The following is a 19,687-nucleotide window of genomic DNA, read 5'->3' as shown; positions in this document are numbered from 1 at the left end:
AATTTTGGTATCATCAATAGCACAGCCAGTTTCTCCCTTCGAATAACACATCAAGTGTTTTTACAAATGATACTTCTAGGGAGTATTAAGTTACTCTTAGGACTCTTATTTTGTCTTCATTTTAGAAAGAAACTTTTGTAGGAAAATGTAATTTAGGTTGACATCTTTCCTCCTCTTTTAATAATTTAAAGATGTTGCTCCACTGTTTTGTGGCTGGCATTGTTTAAAGACTAGAAATCTGCCATCATCCTTACCTGTGTTCCTTTGAACATGTGTTTTCCTTTGGATACTTGAATACTTTCTCTTTATCACTGACATTAAGCAATTTGATTATGACATACTTTGATACAGCTTTGTGCTATTGCGTGTACGTGTTTGCTTGGGGTTTGTTGTGCTTCTTAGACGTGTAAAGTTTTCACTATATGTAGAAAAATTTTAGCTATTATTTCACCAAATATGTTTTCTGCTCCTGCTCCCATGATTCCTTCCTCCAGAGATTTCAATTCTGTATGGATTAGGTTGCTTCAAGCTTGCTTGTCAGCTTTGTAATGCAGGACTAGTGCAGCCTTTAGTAGGGGCCTATTTTCCCCTACCACTGTCCTTCTGTGATTGATATCCAATGAATTACACAGGTTTTCCACTCTGGTTGGTGGCAACAGAAACTAGCACAGATTCTGTGAGTTCCTAGGTTTATTATCTCTGATCCTTTTGGGTGGTTCTTTAATCAGGCTTATGTAGTTTCCTTACACATATGTTAATTTGTACTTAGCCCAAGACTATAAGGGGACCTTTGGTGAGGGGGTTAGATCTCCCTTACCAGATCTTCTGCCTTGGTTTCCTCAAAATCTCAATTTCACCTCCTCAATTCAGGGAGACCCATTAGGTCCTTCCTGGGTTTCCCCTTGCCGAATTAAGGCCTGAAAATTCTTCTAAGGCAGTTAGCTGGAACAATCGCAGTGTTCACCTTATTTGTTCCCTGTCTCAGGGATCACTGCCATGTTTGATGTAGTTTGTTTATTTTTCTCATTGTTTCAGGAAGAAGGTACATCTAGTCCCTCTTACTCCATCTTGGCCCATTTTCTGGACTGAACTGGAGTTTATATTGCAGTTTGAAAGTTTCCCCCAGAGATAATAACTGCCTTGGATGACTAGTAAAAAGCCAGCAAGCTCTAAGAGCATATAGCTGACATTTCAGGTTATACAAAAAGAGTGGCATCTTTACTGCTTATGAATAAAAAGTTTCTCCTCTTTCATACTAAGTATCTTTTATACAATTTTTTGTATATCGTTGATTTAATAATTTCAATTTCTTATTCCTGACAATGAACAACGTCCCCAAATGAATGAATACATATGAAAAAACATTATGGCTTATTTAAAGGGTCAAAATGTACAAAAGTAAAAAAAGTGGTTTCTCAATATTTTAAAATCAATTATTTCTCAATTAAGAGAAATAATTTATAACGCTTTGAAATAATATATCTACTTTTTAAGCTGCTGAAATTTATATACGTCAAATGAATTAGAAACCTCCGTAATTAGTAAGGTAGAAAATGACAGGAAGCTAAAATAAAGTACCTGTGGGGGAAAAAGTGACATTAAGGGGTGAGTTTCAAAATACGCTGGAAAGCAAAACTGATGGAACCTGAAAACTGGATGATATAGGTAATAAAGGATATGGCAGTTTCCAGTTCGAAAATGTCAATGACAGAAGAAAAGAAGAAAGGAAAGAAAAAAACAGGAGGGAGGGAAAGGCAGGAGAGCCCCCGGGGAAAGAACTTGAGGTCTGGGTTCACTGAATTTAGAGCGCCCATGCGATATCCTAGTGATAATGTCAGAGACAGAACGAGTTACCACAAATATGGGACTAGAATTCAGGAGAGGTTAAGACTAAAAACCAATCTGGTCCTGCCGGCACTGGCTTTATCTATTTCAGCATCTACCATGTTGGGTGGGAGGGACAGTGTGGTAGATGAGAAAGGTCAGCTGTCACTTTGCCCTGGGGTCTGCTTCCTCAAAGCCACACAGAGTCCCTACAGGAAACGCACAGGAGATGCATATAAACTAGTCCTTTATTCAGAAGGACAAAAGAGGAGGAAACAAAGTCCAGTTTCCGAGGAATCAGGTAACCAGAGAGAGCAGGCAGTGCAGTCCAGTGGGACAGATCCCGTGGGGAGGGAAGGCCGGCCGGGGAAGGCCGGAGGGTGTGCACCTCCATCCACTCTGCTGGAGGCCAGGAAGATTCTCAGAACGGCTTTTTTGAGCTGAGACTTGAGCATAAACAAATCATTGAGGCAAAAGATTGAGAACCTTTCTTTTAGGTAGTGTGAAGAGTACAGGTTAATACCCAGTGGACATGGTGTATTTGAGAAACTACCCAAAAAAGAAAAAACTCCAGTGGCTAAGTGAAGCAGAAAATTACTTAAACTGAACTTCTGGAAAGGCCACTTCAGTTACTATATGGAGAATAAACCTGAAAAGAGGTAGAAAACCTATGGCAGGAGGACCTGAACAGGAGGCTACGGGACTAACCCAGGAGCGCGACAATGACAGTGTCACTTAACGAAGTAAGCAGCGTCTAAGGAGGGGCAGCTGAGCCATGGGAGTGAGGAATTCACAGGGAAGAGCACAGAGCAAACTGAGAACAAAGGATGACTAAAGCAAGCTTATGCCAGTAAGAACCCAGAGTTTTTTCACATTCTAGAAAAAAAATTTACAACTGTTATTTATCAAATGCTGGGCCCTAATACAAAGTAACTGAAAACACATAGCCTAAGACTAAACTTAGTGAATGCGTTACTAGCTAGTGCCAAATTTATACCTCAATGCCAAGTGACAAAGCAATGGTAAAAGTAATTTTCTAATTGCTAGGTAATTAACAGAGTGTAATTTCAGTTTTGGATAAATAAAGCAGACCCATTTATAAAAAATGCACATATTTCACTAGATAATTTCATGGGGGTATAAACTAGTAAAATAAGGATCAAATGTTTAAGACAACAATATATATACAGGACAGCAATCGCCTCTGGTTTGTAGACCTCACATTTATTCTAAAAACAGATGTTTTGCTGGGAACATTTAAAAAAAATAAACATGTAGAGCAGTAGTTTAACAACAACAACTCTAAATAAATACAATTCTGCTATAAGAGAAATATTATCACTCATATTTTCATATTTTAGAATGTTCACAGAAAAGTCATTTAAAGAAGTTCTATAATTCAAAGCGTTCTTGGATTAAAGTTCTAAGAAACAAACAAACTTGAATTTATCTATCTTTGGCCTTTAGGATACAGATCTGCACTGCAGTACAAAGCATTACAGAAGCTTTAGCTAATCCTACACAGACAGACAGGCATGGCCCAGCAAAAATACTAACAGTTGACAAGCCTTCTGCTTTGTGAAAGTTACAGAAGCAACTTTAACATGTGTTCAGAGAACACAATATAAAGAAATGAGTAAAGGCTTTTAAATCCTGGTTTTGCATTCTGGCTTTGGGAAATTTACAGGTATGTGGCTTTGGGTTAATTTCTTAATGTCTCTGAGCCTTGGCTTCTAATACTTGTTCAATGGGAATTATAATCCTTATCATGCAGGAACGTTTTATGCATTAAATGTAACTATTCAAATCATATTTTATAGTACTTACACGAAAAGTTCAACAAATGGTAGTTATTGCTTGCTCACCTTATTAAATAGTTGACACACTTAGATGTTACTTATTAATGGTCACTTATCACTTCCTCTTCCTTGAAATGTTTTCCTGTTGGCCACCGGACACCACACCGACAGGGCACCGCTCACTTTCCTCCTACCGAGCTGGTCCTTCCTTCCTTCCCAGGCTTTGCAGGCTGCTCCTCACTTCCTTGACATTGGAGGACTCCAGGTCTCTGTCCTCAGACCTTTTTGCCTCACTGTCTTTATTCACTCCACTGGTAGCTTTAAATCACATCCACAAACTGACTACTCCTCCATTATATCTCTGGCCCAGTCTTCTTTGCTGACCTCCAGACTCTCGTAATCCAACTGTCTGCTTGGCATTGCCACATGGATATCCAGCTGACATTTCCCGCTTATCATGCCCCAAAGTGAGCTTAGTGTTGCCCTTAAAACTGACTCCACAGAATTTCTTCTATTAAAGGCAACTTCATCTTTTTGGTTACTCAAGCCAAACACTTTGGAAGTCTTTCTTGATTCCCACCCTTCTCTCACATACTACTCTCACCTCATCAGACTATTTCTGTTGGCTGTATCTCAAAAATATATCCAGAATCCAATCACTTCTTACCACATCTATTGTCACCAGCCTGGTCTAAGCCACTTATCCTCTTTCAGCTGTCTGGTTTCAATCTGCTCTGTATGCTTCCAGTATAATTCTCCCTTAAAGTAATACAAAACAGCAGCACAGCGATCCTATTCAAATACAGGTTAAATTTACTAGTCTGCTCAAAATTGTTCAATGATTCTTCATCTCTGAATAAAAACTAAAGTCTTTATACTGATCAAGAAGCTTTAAACAATTCCTCCCCAGCCCCCAACTTATGACCTCACCTTTCGCATTTCTCCCCTTTGTTTATTCCACCCCACTCCACATAGCTCAAATATCACAATTATTAGTTACCTGGAACCACTGAGAATTAGATTGCATTGAGTTAATTAACTTCTAAAAGAATTAAAAGTGAATAACTAAATATTTTCCCACTGTAATTTCATACATGATTTCTTAATGTATCCAACCAATTATGGAAGGCAAAATAGTCCTGGGGATTAATATCAAAACAAAAAATGCTTATGGATGTACAATGCAGCTACCATCTTTTAAAGACTTATATATTGTTATGTGCCTAGAATATAAAAATTTAATTCCTATATCCTTTTTATTTCCACTGGGCAAAGAAATTGTGACAACTACCAATATGTCTAGATGTATTATTACATATTTAATACCAATGGAATTTTAGCATGTATATTTTAACACAAACACATCTTGCTATCTCACAAATGACTGCTGGGTACAGAGGAAAGGGTTATTTGGTCTGATAGTGTTGGGGAAGTTTTGCAAATTAATAATTAAGATATAGCAAGAATAGTCCAACCACTGTTACACTTTTCTAAAAAGTAAGCATAGCTGGGCACAGTGACTCACGCCTGTAATAATAATAGAGTTATTTATTATGTGTCTGTGTCCTCTAATTCACTGTGAGTTCATTGAGAAAAGGGAACCTAATTTCATGTGAAGGCTTAGCATAGGCCCTGGCATATAGTACTTAGAAAAATGAATGAGTGAAAGTCATTTTCAGCATTACTAAAGGGCAACAGAGGACACAGATAATCCAACATGGTGAATGTGACTTCACATTTGTGTGAAGATTTACACTGACATTTCAACACAGGCATGTGTGACATTCAGTGCAGTCCCTAGGAAAGAATAAAACCACAACTGTGAAGCTGCGATGTAAGTCATCAGAGAGCTGTCTAAACTATAATAAATAGTGCACTTTGTTTTTCTTTAAGATGAAGGTTCAGTTTGGCCGAGATCTCATTCTCTGGGTGCTTTCCAGACTATGTGACTGGCTTTTCCTGGTTTGCCTAGTATTTTCCTGGTTTCAGGAAACCCACTGGTCCCAGGCCGACTGGGCTCACTGGTCACCTTTCTCTAGCCAGACTTAATGCTAACTGAATTTCTTGGTTCCGAAACTGTCTTGAATCAGAAATTGTGTGTGTGTACATGTATATTCTGAGTAAGACGTATTACTTCATCAAATCAGGAAAAGAACTCTACTGAGAGTCTGACTCAAGAAATAAAAAAATCTTAATTTTTTATCATTCATTTCTTCAAAAGATTCAAGTATAGTCTTTCTCAGTTCCATATAAGTGTGACGATATAATATGCTATTCAAATTCTTTCTCCAGAGTGCTCTACAGTTACAAGAAAATGGTTTCATAAAGTAAAACTTCATAATGTTTTCGGCACTTACTTGTTGAAGAAACAGTGTAAGTTGTCTATACCCTTTCTTGTGTCAAAGTTCAGCTTGGACTGTATTTCTTATAAATTGGAAGTTAACTTTCCTCCTTCAAATAAAACATATTTGGCAAGAATATTTCATAGGTAGTCCTATATACTTAATACAGTATATACAGGGTATCTGTAAAGTACTATTTTAAAATTGCACATGAACTTTATGGCCACCTCGTACTATGTCTGGATATTCCACTTCCCTGATGAGATTGCTCAGTGTACCATCAGTTTTGCAGGTACTACTTCTCTGAACTCATGAGTACTGGATACCATCTTTCTTTTTTAACTTTCTGCATCTTCTCCCATGCAGATCTGGCTTCAAATAATGGGGCACTATATGTACCTTCTCAGTTCTGACTGGTCTCAATTGTCCCTTACTTCACCATTCATTCCCCAACAGACTTCCTTTTTAATTATAAAATTAATACAGCCCCTTTAAAAATTCAACTAGTGCCAAAAATACCGTAATATAAAGCAAGAGTTATGCTCTATTTCTTCTTTCAGCCCAACAAGCCCCCTTCCCAAAGGTAATCCCTGTCGTCAGTTGCCTAAGTTATTATTTGAGATACTTTTCCATTTATAGAATGTGTGTTTTCCCTCTGAGTTCCTTTTGTTATTGTTTTTGTCACACAAATGGGATTCTATATGTATTATATCCTTCTGTGGTTTGATTTTTTACTATGAATGTTAGCACATATTCACCTCTCTTACTCTTTGTAATGGCCGACAGTCCTTCCACTGGGCCACTGTACCATAATTATTCACCCACTGACTGTAAGTTGATGTATATGTTGTTCTACTTGTTCTACTTTTGCTTTATCTTATCAAACATATCTCTTTTGAAGCTCTCATTTGGTTAAGATAGATCAGTATTTCCCCCTACAAACTTTATCAGCCATTAAAACTAAATTCCTAGGAAAATACAATAAACACATAATCAGCTTTATTAAATTTCTATCAGGCACAGAGACATGATTAATCTGTTAAGAAGCAAAGAGCTTAGAAGCTCTTTGAGACAGTGATACTTAGATCAGAACCTAAACAAATTAAAAGCTAGAGAATCGATATGGGCTTGAGTCCATGGCTGATGTCTCCTTTGAAGGGAAGTTTTAAGTAGTACCACAATGAAGATCAGACAGTCTCCTTGAAGTTTCTTAAGTACAAAGAGAATTTAAAAAAGAAGCCTTCTGGAGAATGGAAATTGACAAACCAATGTAGAAATGAAATAAAAAAGCTATTCTATTCACTCCTTTCTCAAAAACTACGTCTCCTCTGACGTGTCTCTTGTACAGATTATATCTCTCCATCCTGTAATAGTCATATACTTTCCTCCCACTGAGTCTGGGGCCTCTTGGTCAATGGTTCTTTAAAGCACAGAGCTCAACAAACCAACCACAGTCTCATCACAAAGACCCTATCAGGGCTTTTCCTATCCTTTAAATCAGTGGTTCTCAACCTTTCTAATGCCGCGACCCTTTAATACAGTTCCTCATGTTGTGGTGACCCCCAACCATAAAATTATTTTCGTTGCTACTTCATAACTGTCATTTGCTACTGTTATGAATCTTAATGTAAATATCTGATATGCAAGATGGTCTTAGGCGACCCCTGTGAAAGGGTCATTCGATCTCCAAAGGGGTCGAGACCCACAGGCTGAGAAGAGCCGCTTCAAGTGATACTGCTCCTATAAGCCTAAGGCTGTTGAATGTCTTAAGTTCACAATCTCTATAATGGCAGGAGGGAATTGGGCAATGAAAGTGCTAGCCTCTTCACAGAGTTGTTTTCAGGTTAAAATGATATAGAATATATAAAGAAAATTTTGAAAATGCAAAGTATGTTATTAAAAATAACAGCTACAATGTACTGGGCACTGTCTACGTACTAGGCAATAGATATTGTGTTGTATGTACCAATTTGTTTGCACAGCAACTACCTGAGCTGGGAACTATAATTATCTCCATATATCAAAGGGAGAAACTGAAGCACAAGAAGATTAATACAGCAAGTTAATAGCAGAGTCAGATGTTAATCCTGGAAGTCGGACTTCAGAACCCTCAATCTGCTTTTCTTCTTTACCTGGGCACTCAGGTTCTGGACAGGATATGCAGAAACAGGTTAGAATGACCGAGTGGCAAGAAGAATTACTCTTGGTGGGCAGGACTCTCCTTGGTTCTGATGACTTCAGCACTCTGATCCATGGATCACTATGCATTAAATCCTATCAACAATGATGGTATAATCATATCACTGGGTATCCCCAGAAATGTGGGACTCTTAGTAATAGAAGCTGCCTAGAAACCGTAAGTGTAGCAGGACAAAGAAGAACAACATGCTGAGACTGGAGAGGATAACTTATCTTGCCTCCTTCCCAGTTTAAGATTTTCCTAGATAGTTCTAACAGATAGTCATTTTGTTTCTTCTTGGACTAAATCCCTCCAGTTCCTTCAGCTGCTTCTGACGGAATAATTTTCTGACTACCTCTTGGTTACCGTCTGGTTGGTCAATAAGCCTTCTTAAAGTGTGACACCCTAAATTCAACACTAAACGCAAATGTGGTCTAACCCAAACCAGTGAGCTCCCTCTCTCTCTCTCCTTTAAAAAATGTATCTAAAAAGAACCTGACAGTTATATCACAGCAAAGGTTTTAACATTGCATTGGGAGGTTAAACCAGTTGCCACTTAAGGTCTCTTCCAAATAAGAAAATTCTATGAATTCTAGATTAGATGAACAGAAATAGAATCAAGATTGATATTTGATAGACTCAGAGAGGATGTCCTTCCAAAGTAACATATGTACTCATCTTTGAGAGGCATTTGAAAAGTTATAGAATTTATGAAATATAAAGCAAGGCTTCTGTACATCAACTGCCTTAAATAGGAAAAATTAATTTTTAAAGTGCAAATATAAAGAACTATCTTTATTTCAAGGGTGTATAATAGGAAGGGAAAGAGGGGAAAGGAAATGAGCAGACAAGAACAGAACAGGAAATCCACAGGGTGTTCTTTGTGAGAATACAGCGCTGAATGCTAACTTAATTCAACTGTAACTTAACATCACTGTGGAATCTCCAATGGCCAAAAAGTTGTGTTTCTCTTCTACAGTCTCAGAATAAGCAGAAGAATTGAAATGTGTGCATGAAAATGAGTTTCTCGCCTCCTCTCATAGGGTTTGTATGAACAAAATGCTCAGAACTCTCAAAGTGCAACATTAATGTTTCATTGTCTAATGAGAAACAGCCAGTAGATTTTACAAAAACCAGGGTTCTTGGTCTGATGATTAGCCTGATGTTCTTTCTATACTTTAAAGAGAAAAATTTTCACACTGCCCAAACCTCATTTAAGTGTTTTCACAACTAATATGTGCCATTTTAAGTTTTCATAGTTCAACATCAGAGTCTAAGTAATGTACAATAGATAGATAGCTTGTTCTTAAAAGAGAAAACAAGTTGCACTGATCAGCATTTAATGATTACTTTGGCCCTCGCCATCCACCTTAAATCATCAGACAGTCATCTTAACTGAGAGGCTGACAAATGCCTTCTGCTGATCTTAATGGGGTTAAGAGCTCTATGACTTTAGAGATAGGCTGCCAACTCAGAGTTCCTTTAGTGATAAAGTCATTGTTTCTGCGTTTACAAATATGAATATGGCAGCCAAAGGCAGCCAGAAGCAGAGATCTCTAGTCCTATTCCCTGCCCACAGCCTTCTCTCCCATTCTAACAGATATAATGGGCACTTTATGGTATTCAAGAATAGGGTATTATCATGTTACTATTAATAAATTAAAGCACCTTTATAAAAGGAAATTCAAAATATAAAACATTTTGTTTACTGCTAGTATATTTCTGAAGTTTTACTATTGATGCTATTCTTGGTAGAAAAAAATGTTTCTTATTGATCACTGAAAACATTGTTTTAAAATGTATAATATAAAAAATTCTGATACTTTTAGAAATTTCCTTCTTTTGTAATTCAAAATTAATTGAATATGTGACTGAATGGATGAGTGTGTGTGAGAGAGAGAGAGAGAAGTAAGAGGTTTCTTGGGTGATTATTGTTGTTTTTTTTTTCCCCTAAGAGTCAGGGTCTCGCTCTTTTGCACAGGCTGGAGTGCAGGTGACAATATCACGGTTGCCTTAAACTCCTGGGCTCAAGTGATCCTCCTGCCTCAGTCTGAAAAGTAGCTGGGATTACTGGCACACGCTACCATCCTTGGCTAATTTTTAAATTCTCTTTAGACAGCCTTGCTATATTGCCCAGGCTGGTCTTGACCTCCCGACCTCAAGTGATCATCTCACCTTTGCCTTCCAAAGTGCTGGGATTACAGGTATAAGCCACCACCCCTGGCTAATCATCTTTTTAATAAAAGGAAGAAAAGAAAAGCAGTGATACAAAAATAGCCAGGTATTACTGACTTAACGCATCACCCTAAAATTCATATACTGAAGCCACAACGTCCAATGTGATGGTCTTCGGGAGGTAATAGGTTTAGATGAGGTTGGCAGGGTGAGCACCTCACGATGACATTAGCGCCCTTATGAGCAGAGACATCAGAGAGCTTGTTTTCTCTTTCTTTGCCACATGAGGAATCACCAAGAAAACAGTCAGGAGGAGAGCCATCACCAGAAACTGACCATGCTGGCACCTTAGTCTTGAACTTCTCAGCCTGCAGAACTGTAAGAAATAAATCTCTGTGGCTTCAGCCACCCTGTCAGTGGTACACCAGGCCTAGCTGACTAAGAGACAAGATAACCAGTTCCTAATGAATTGAAAAATTGTGTTCATTTTATAAGGTGGCCAAACAACTGTTTTACAAATGCTAATTCAAGTTACGGATAATTCCAGAATTCTTAAATCCATAACTAATTTGTTACTTTCTTTTTTGCTACTTCTCATCAGGCTACAGGAGTTTCCCAAAATCGCGTTTCTCTTTGCCTTTTTACACTGCAAAAAAGTGTAAAACGTTTACCCTTTACTTAAAGGATTTAAGAACTTTTTGTAGAATACTCCACTGGCACACGATATTAACTAAACCATTGGCTGAAGCTGAAGGGAATACAAATCATAATCCTGTGATAGCTGATAAAGCAAGAGAGACCTCAGAATACCACCACCCGCCATCCCACTCAGCTCAGGAAGGAAGACGTGAGCCGTGGTGCTGCAGCGACTTTCTGTTGCCTCCTCCACCTCTTCCCTTGCCTTCCCTTGTGGCCACGCTGTCCTGGGGATGTGTTTCCAGCCACTGCTACACTGGCTTTCTACCCTACTAAGATGGAATTTGATTTGCTTGTAGAGTAAGAAAAAAAAACCCTTTACATTTAAATTCTAACCATTTTAAAGCAGATGCTGCAGGGTCACTAGTGATCTGGCTGCTAACTAAAATTTTAACAATGAATCAGACTCATAGACAAATGATTCAATACTCGCTCCTTACCATGCCTCAACTAGTCTCATGTGGAAAACTCCAGAATCTTCTTGTGCTTCTGGATCAAAGTGCAGGAGAATCCAAAGCTAGAAGGAGGGTGGCCAACTACAGGTAAAACAGACAACTAAGTTTTACCATTTTGCCGCTTTGTAACACCGTGGTCCCCTTCTACTAAAAACTTCTCAGAGAGAACAGCACCGATGGCAGGGGTACTAATTACCCTTACAAGTAGAAATGTCATGCTTGACAAAATAAAGACTGTTTTAGTAGAAGCAATTCCCTAATGAAAAATAAAAAAAGACATTTTCAAGTCCATAATGTAACAAAATGAACACACATAAGCATAAAGATTTTACCCAGCATAAGTAGGCAAGAAAACTTGCTCTAAGGGATTTCTGTACTACAGTAAGGCATGCATTGCTCAGCAAGACGTACTCTAAAGAAGTGATCTGATTATATATACAATTAAACCTAAAGTACTTGAAGAGTTCCCTGATGCCAATTTACTGCATTTTGACCTTCTTGTAATCCCAGGTAACAAGTGAACGATGATCCATAAAAGCGAGACATTAAAAAATGTATGACCTTTTATCTACCAAGACCTGGTAAGAACAGAGGGAGAGGATAAAAGGCCAGGGGAGCAGACTTGTGCCCCGTGTAATGCCAACACTTTCTTAAAGGGGACAAAAGCACTATAAAAACCTTATTCTGTACACCACGAACGCATATCCCATGTGATGTTACACTCTGATGAAATTTGACTCTGTATTACTGGTAGTTACCACTAACTCTGCTGAAAAATAAATAACAAAACATATACAATCTTGAAATATTAAGCATTGAAATGTACTTTGGAGCTCACATGGCTTGAACCCTTCATGTTTTGTTTTTGTTTTTTTAGGGTATAAAATTTTAGAACTCAGGCTCAGTGCCCATAGCTCAGTGAGAGGGTACTGGCCACATACACCAAGGCTGGCGGGTTTGAGCCTGGCCCAGGCCTGCTAAACAACAATGACAACTGCACTCAAAACATAAGCACATTGTGGCGGGGACCCATAGTCCCAACTACTCAGAAGGCTGAGGCAAGAGAATCGCGTAAGCCCAAGAGTTGGAGGCTGCTGTGAGCTGCAACGCCACAGCACTCTACCAAGGGTGACAAAGTGAGACTCTGTCTCAAAAAAAAAAAATTATGAACTCAGAGCTACATTAAAGCTTGCCATAATCACATAGCTAACAACAGTTAAAACTTAAAACTTGGTCTTCTTGCTTCAAGTTCCTGCTTTATCCCACAATACCATCACCCACCTCAAATGCACATGAAATTATTTTTTGCATTTTAAAGAGAAAAAGAAAACTTAAATTGTAAGAAATAAATTTAAAATAACTGAACATACCTAAAGAAATAAATTTATGTGGGAAGATATTTCAATGTCCTCACTTACTCTTCCAAGCAGCTGTGAAAGAACCACTTCCAATAACCCATCTGAATAAGATGCAGTCGTTCTTGTCCAACAGATAAAATGCAGTGAAATCTATTTCCTTCTAGTTGGGCATTTCAGTGAGCTCCTACTACACAAAATAAACCCAACAATGTTATTTTGCTCTTTGTGGTACGAGCAAGGGTGCTGGGATGAGTAGTGTCATCTGGAGGTGGACTGGGAACTCGGATGAGATCAGAATATCCAGAATGTGTGGACAGAGTCATTTCGAAGCTTAAGTGGGAGCTCAGGTGGGTCTGTGGGCTAGAAGCCTCACTTTTTGTCCACATTGACTTCTCCATGTAGCTGCCTCATGGAATGGCAGTTGAGTTTCAAGAAGGGGCATTCGAATAGCAAGAAACTAAGTTTCTAGGCCAAGTCAGGGAATTGTGCTGAAAGGAGCACAGCATCACTTCTGTCTTATTTTATTGACCAAAGCAGTTCCAGACTAAGCTCAAGTTCAGTGTGGGAGGACACTGAACAAGGGCATGAATGGTAACAGGCATGGCTCACTGAGGGGTCTTCAAAATAACAATCTATCACACACAAGTTATTAAAATCCTGGTTAAACATGATATTTAGAGAATAGTCACACTAAGAGAGGGGGGCTATTGAGAAGAATGAAAAATTCCACTTATATTACAATATGACAAATGTCTACAACCCTAAAAGGCAAATACAGATTTCAAAAATTACACCAATCCTACATCGTCCTTGTGTTTCACTGTAAGAGAGTTACAGAAGGAAAATGAAGTATGTGGCACTGTTTGGGGCCAGATACTAATTTTTAATCAATGTGTGTTTAAAAATGAATCTATATCTGAAGAACATACTTCTGAATTTATAAGCTGCTGATTTAAACAAACCTACTTGTTAAATGTGAAGCTGGGTGGAGAGAAGGGAAGGCCAAGCTCCCCCCAAATTAATTCAATTATATGCTTTGTATCTGGTCACCTATAGCTCATTTTATCCGAATGCCATCTGGGACAGGCCTTGGATAATAAGGACAATTTAAGTGAAGAGTGGGGAACACTGGGACACTCAAAAGTATATATCCATTCGAAATTTGTCCAAAAATTTCAAAAATTATCAAAGGAGTAAGAATCTAATTTTTACTGAAGCTCTCCTATGTGCTACAAATGGTACTAGGCTGACCACATCGTTTCTGTTCATCTTCTCACAGGCCCTCGGGAGAGAGTCTGATTATTCATTCCCACTTACCAAGGACCAAGTTAAAGGCTTACAACTAAAGCCATAGTCATACACCTAGAAAGTGGGAGAGCCAAGAACAGAATCCACTCTCTCTCTGACCTTACAGTTTGTGGTTCTTTCAAGTATATCACAGGGTATAGTACTAAATTCTACTTTATTTCTGATTGATCTCCATTTGGAGATAGTGTTTTTAAACACTTTACTTTTCCCCGTTCCCAGAGTCTTATTCATTATTACCTATTTTATGGAAGCAAATATTTACACAGTAGAAATCTGACATTTAAAGAAACCCTTCAGTTAATTTTTCTGAATTTAAATCATGCCTCTCTTCAAAGACCTCTTCACATCTAAATTTGTGAGTTTTTTATAGAAGTATATGCATGCCTAAATATGAATTCTTTAAAAATAAAAAAACTAGAAAAAGAAGTCTTGCCTTAAGTCTGCACTTTATAATTATACCACAGCAAGAAGATGTCCTAGATAATGTCTTAATCATTATATCAATTTATGGGCTCCTTGTGAACCAGTATCATTAACTATTTATTTATGTATCTCCCATGACACTTAGCACAGGGACCTATACATGGTATTGAATGTTGGTTTGATTGGTTGAATGAATGAAAGAATTTCTTTCTTTCTTCAGCAGGAAGAAACCTGAAATATCCAAAACTATACTGAATATTTTATTTAAAAGTACCCATCAGATATTAGTTATTTTTAACTATTTGATGATATATGATCAAGGCAATGGTAGACATGGTAGACATGGTAGATACACAGAAAGACACATTACTCCTGTTGAGGAATATGCACCGTAATGCCCGGCCTCCACCTTGAGCTCACTACAATGATGCAGGGATACATTTAGGACATTGTTTTTCGGAGGGGATAAAGACAGGTAGGAGAGGGGAAGAACACAGAGAGGGATGAAAAGACTTTTCAAGAGGATTGAGTGCTTCGATCATTTGAGATATAGTCAAACATTTATTTTCATTTATTACAAAAAAGTATCCTTCTGAAAATTAATACTGAGAAACAAGAGACTATTACCACCTGAAATTGAGATATCAAATAAGGCCAGGACAGATAATTGCTAAGAAGGCATCTAGTATTGATAGAAAGCACTGCAAAGGGAGAGTAAATGGCAAGGAATCTAAGTTTAAAAATATGGGAATAAAGAATTTTAGAACAGGAACAATCCATTTTAGGGTTCCGGTTGTACTTAATTGCCATAAGAAATTGTGGAATGTTATAACTAATCCTAACAGGCAGAATATCAAAGAAGAAATTACATCTATACCCCAATGTTTCTCAAGTGGCCATCAGCGTATAGCACATACATAAACGTATAAAAGTAGCGTATTGGAACAACAACAAAAAGGTAGCTTAGTAGAACAAAAAACTTCTCTGCATTGGATTTTTAGAAAGAAAAAAAAAGAAAACAATGAAATTTCTACAGTGGCCAATCTCCAAATCTGATTTATACATAAAATAAAAGTCTAATATAAAAATATAAATTATATAAAATCTTACTAGTTCAGAACTCTACAGGCTAGAAAAACAACGGTCTGTGGGAAATATAAATAGTAACCACTCACACATTACCCAATTAGATAATCATCAAGTCACAGTATAGAATTAAGAGATTACTTAAAATTTATACTCTCACTGTACAATCTCATGAAGTACAATAAAAAGAAATATTAAATTCTCCAATCCCCACATTTCTCTAGACAAATTCTCCACCTACTAAGCACCAAATAGAACATTTCCTTCCCCAAAACATTACAAAACACATCCAAGGGCTTTAAAATGTACCAACCAGGAACTGCAGTAAAAACTCAGACAGGAAAGGGTTCAGGTAAGCGCTAGTACAGTCAGTTAGGGAACCTCTAATAAAGGATTTGATTCTATACTGTGTTCTAAAATTAAATTCAAGAAATAAAAAGTTTACATGCCCGATTTACTATATAGGAAACAGCACCTTTACCTTCTCATTAATATACAGTCTGATTTCCAAATTCAAAATAAACACATGCAAATGTTCTGAAAAAAGACAACATCTCTAAAAGAGAGACTTGTAATTTAGCTCTTAGATTTGCTTATCTCATTTTCTTGATAATAACAGCAAGAAAACAGAAGATATTGCCATAACTAAGGGATCTTGTCCTAATCTCCACTAGGACCCAGAACATTTAACACTTCATGGTTTTACTGCAACTGGTGGTACATTTAGTAAGAATTACTCTTCTGCCACAAATGACAATATCTGAATACATATATTGGTCAACTTAAATTATGAACTTTTATTTGCATTTTGAATATGGATGAACAATTGTAAATAATTTCCTATATTATGTACAGAGCATTAAAACCCACTAAATGGTTAAGTAATTTTCATTTTCTATCTAATTTAATTTGAAAAAATTGACAATGTACAAACGTATAACAGCACATTTTGGAAGATTACTGCCTTATTTATAACACAATATATATTAGTAATCCTTCAGTAGATGATAATACTTGAGGTCTGTTCTTAAAAATGTTCCACCCATTAAAATACACAGTTCTCCTTCATGTTATAATCACCCCAAAATAAATTAACAGAATACTATTAGTAATCATAACAGAAAACATCAAATCTCCAATTCATAGACTTCTGATTTAATTTTCTAAATGGAAAAGAGTACAGATGGTTTTCTCACTCGGAGAATAAATTTAGGTTTATCAGGGAGCAACAGAGTCACAGCCTAGGCTTCTGCTACATGCACAGTGCCAGGCTTGGTCCTGTGCGAAATACAGAGAGCTGACACAGGAGTAGAAGAAAAAGACGTTTATGAATAACTACAATTCAAGGAACTCTGTGATAAACGCCACAGAGTAATGCAGACGAGAAGCCACAGAAATTTGGATGAGGAAGATACTGGTTTCAGTTAAAAGGAAGTCTATCCTATATCCTCCTTTGGGGAGACGGAAAAATAAAGGAGTTCTATACATTTGTGTAGGGGCTGAACCAGGGAGAAGAGGTCATTTGTCAAGTACCAGTGATAACGTGCTACAATTATTATGATTTACTGCACTAGAAATGGAGCTGTGTGGTAGAAGGGTAAGGAAGGGAGAATGAATCTGGGATGGAAATCGACTCTTGCTATAGTAATTTCACATAAATTCTATAGTATTAAAATAGCTATGGAAAACCAAGTCAGGCCAGGCTCTAAACAAGCGCTGTCTACAAACCACTGCTGCATTTAACTACTGATAAGAAGGACCTTTTCTGCACTGTGACAGAAGTCACTTTCCTGAGAGGCTCCAAATAAAATTTGGAGTTGAAAGTACACATAAGAGTGTTAAATCCCCCACAGTTACTTCAAAACTAAAGGGAAAAAGAGCAGTTCTCATTTAAAAAGACTTCCCAAGAGTAATAGCTGAGTCAATTGTTGCTGGTTTATAGCTTGATATATGTAAGTAATTTAATCTTCCATGAAAGTAGACGCCTTTTCCAAAATTATCCAGAGAAACTAAACTGTCATTAGGAAATGTGGCATAATACACAGGCCATCTACAATAACAAATTATATATATTCTGAGATTCAATTACTTTTCACTGTTTGGGGATTTCATTAAAATGGGAAAAAAGTAGGGGGCAATAAACGAAAACTGAATAATTTTGATCTATGAAATTATCATGCACAGAAACGTAATTTTTTTAAAAGCAAAATGTTATTTCTAAGAGGCACCGTCCATTTTGGGATTTCCCATAACATTTCACTGTAAATAATTTCAAAAGAATCCATCCTTTACATACTACACACAAGACAATTATCCCTCAATATTTTCAGTGTTTATTTTAGGCTTTTAAAATACAAAAACTATCCTTTAACATTAAAAAAATTAACTGCTGTCTTAAACTTTATAGTCCAGAGTGTTTTTTTTTCCAATGCCTATTAAACTTTGCAATTACTAACGGCTATAAAGAATCACATTTCAGTCTACAGTCAGCAACAATGTGAAGCAGATAGTGAAGCTGCCAGGTGTACATTTTTATATATTATCTTACATTTATGACAACTGTTTATTAATGCAAACTATTTCTATTTTAATATATTTTCTCTCACTATACTGCTATTAAAACCTAAGCCAATAAAAATAATAAACAAAAAATAAGCCTCTTCCACGGATCTAAAAAAAAAAAAAAAAAAATACCCAACATTTTCTCGGCTTTAATGACAAAAGTGTTAGTATCTAGCAAACGAATCTTCTTCTGCCAAATTAGAACTCAAAAATGCAAATGTCCTAACAAGGATGGATAAATAGGACATTAAAAAATATTTCCAGTTTCCATTACCATGTAACAGAAAATAATATGTATGTGTTGTAATTTTAATCACCAACAAAGCTGCAGTTCCGTGTAACAAACAACTTTCAGTGTCTGACATTTCAGAGAAAAGGCTTACTTAAGATCCACGCTTCACCAGCTCTATGAATATGTCAGAACTGCCAATAACAGACCCAGCAGCATTTCAGTGTACAGTGAGAAGATGCCAGGGAAAATACAGCCATCTATACGGCTGTGCATACGTGAAGCTATACACACACACATATACATGCCAACTTCAAAAAATCTCATTGCAAGGCAAAAGAAATTACTGAAGGATATTATATGTTAAATAACTTACCTTTCGCCCATCGCTGGCATGGCAATTCACATTTAGAGGAGTCAGTAAAGCCATTAGTTTTTCTTCATTACCACTCCTATAAGAAGGTAGTGAGTCAATTCCGATAAAATTATAGAGCTTTTTATGAATATTTGTAAATAATTTTTTACACAAGAGTGAAAATTAATATGAGTTTGCTCTGATTTCTTTCATATGGATCACAATAAATCTCTCTTCCGATATTCAATTACTATATTTCTAATTAATTCCTGTTAATCATCAGATAAAGGCATATCTTGGATAATGTAGCTTTCTACATCTATCTGCATAGAGTGATCTTAATTATAAACAAACTTTATTCTGATAAATGATCTAAAACATTAGAGTTAAAAAATACATGCAAAATGCTGTAAAGAGCTAATCAATTAAATTATAAACGACTAACAAAAAAAAAAAATGGATGAGGATTTAAACCTTAAACCTTTACTTTCTACTCCTCATTCAAGCTTTGCTAGAAAAATCCTCAGAGAAAAATGAAGATATAGGTATTTAAATACTCTACAAATACCATTTGAAATGCCGGGCAACTAGGGTTTGAAGGTACCTTAAGAAATGTTCCAAATAAAATTAACCATATAATCATCCCCATATTGAAAGGTTTTATCACTATCCACTAATCATGTGAAATAAAGTATACAAAGAGTTAGTACAGGTCTCATCTGCATTACTGCAAAAAATCAAACAAGATAATAACACGATATAATTTCTGTAGTCTTCTCCCTGCCCTCCCCCTTTTCTCTCTTAAACGCATTATACTCACTTCAAATGAATGGAACCACTTACCTAGCAGCTTCTAGGAGTTCGTCTTTCTTGTATTCACCTAGATGATTGCAAAA

At 36.8% G+C, this 19,687-nt stretch overlaps 1 protein-coding gene across 1 annotated transcript in view; it reads right to left on the bottom strand.

Moving 5' to 3' along the window:
* TNKS (tankyrase) overlaps positions 1-19,687 on the bottom strand; it is a 170,876-nt gene that overhangs the window by 63,910 nt on the left and 87,279 nt on the right. Inside the window, exons 4-5 of the mRNA XM_003797665.3 lie at positions 19,635-19,671; positions 18,813-18,888 (exon numbers count right to left, since the gene is read on the bottom strand). Of these exons, the coding sequence (XP_003797713.1) occupies positions 18,813-18,888; positions 19,635-19,671 (113 nt within the window). The remainder of the gene's footprint in view (positions 1-18,812; positions 18,889-19,634; positions 19,672-19,687) is intronic.

Source organism: Otolemur garnettii, unplaced genomic scaffold (assembly GCF_000181295.1).
Source record: "Otolemur garnettii isolate 467f Iridium unplaced genomic scaffold, OtoGar3 scaffold00121, whole genome shotgun sequence".
Classification (NCBI taxonomy): Eukaryota; Metazoa; Chordata; class Mammalia; order Primates; family Galagidae; genus Otolemur; species Otolemur garnettii.
The sequence above is the reverse complement of the archived record's forward strand: the minus strand, read 5'-3'. Positions and strand labels throughout refer to the sequence as shown.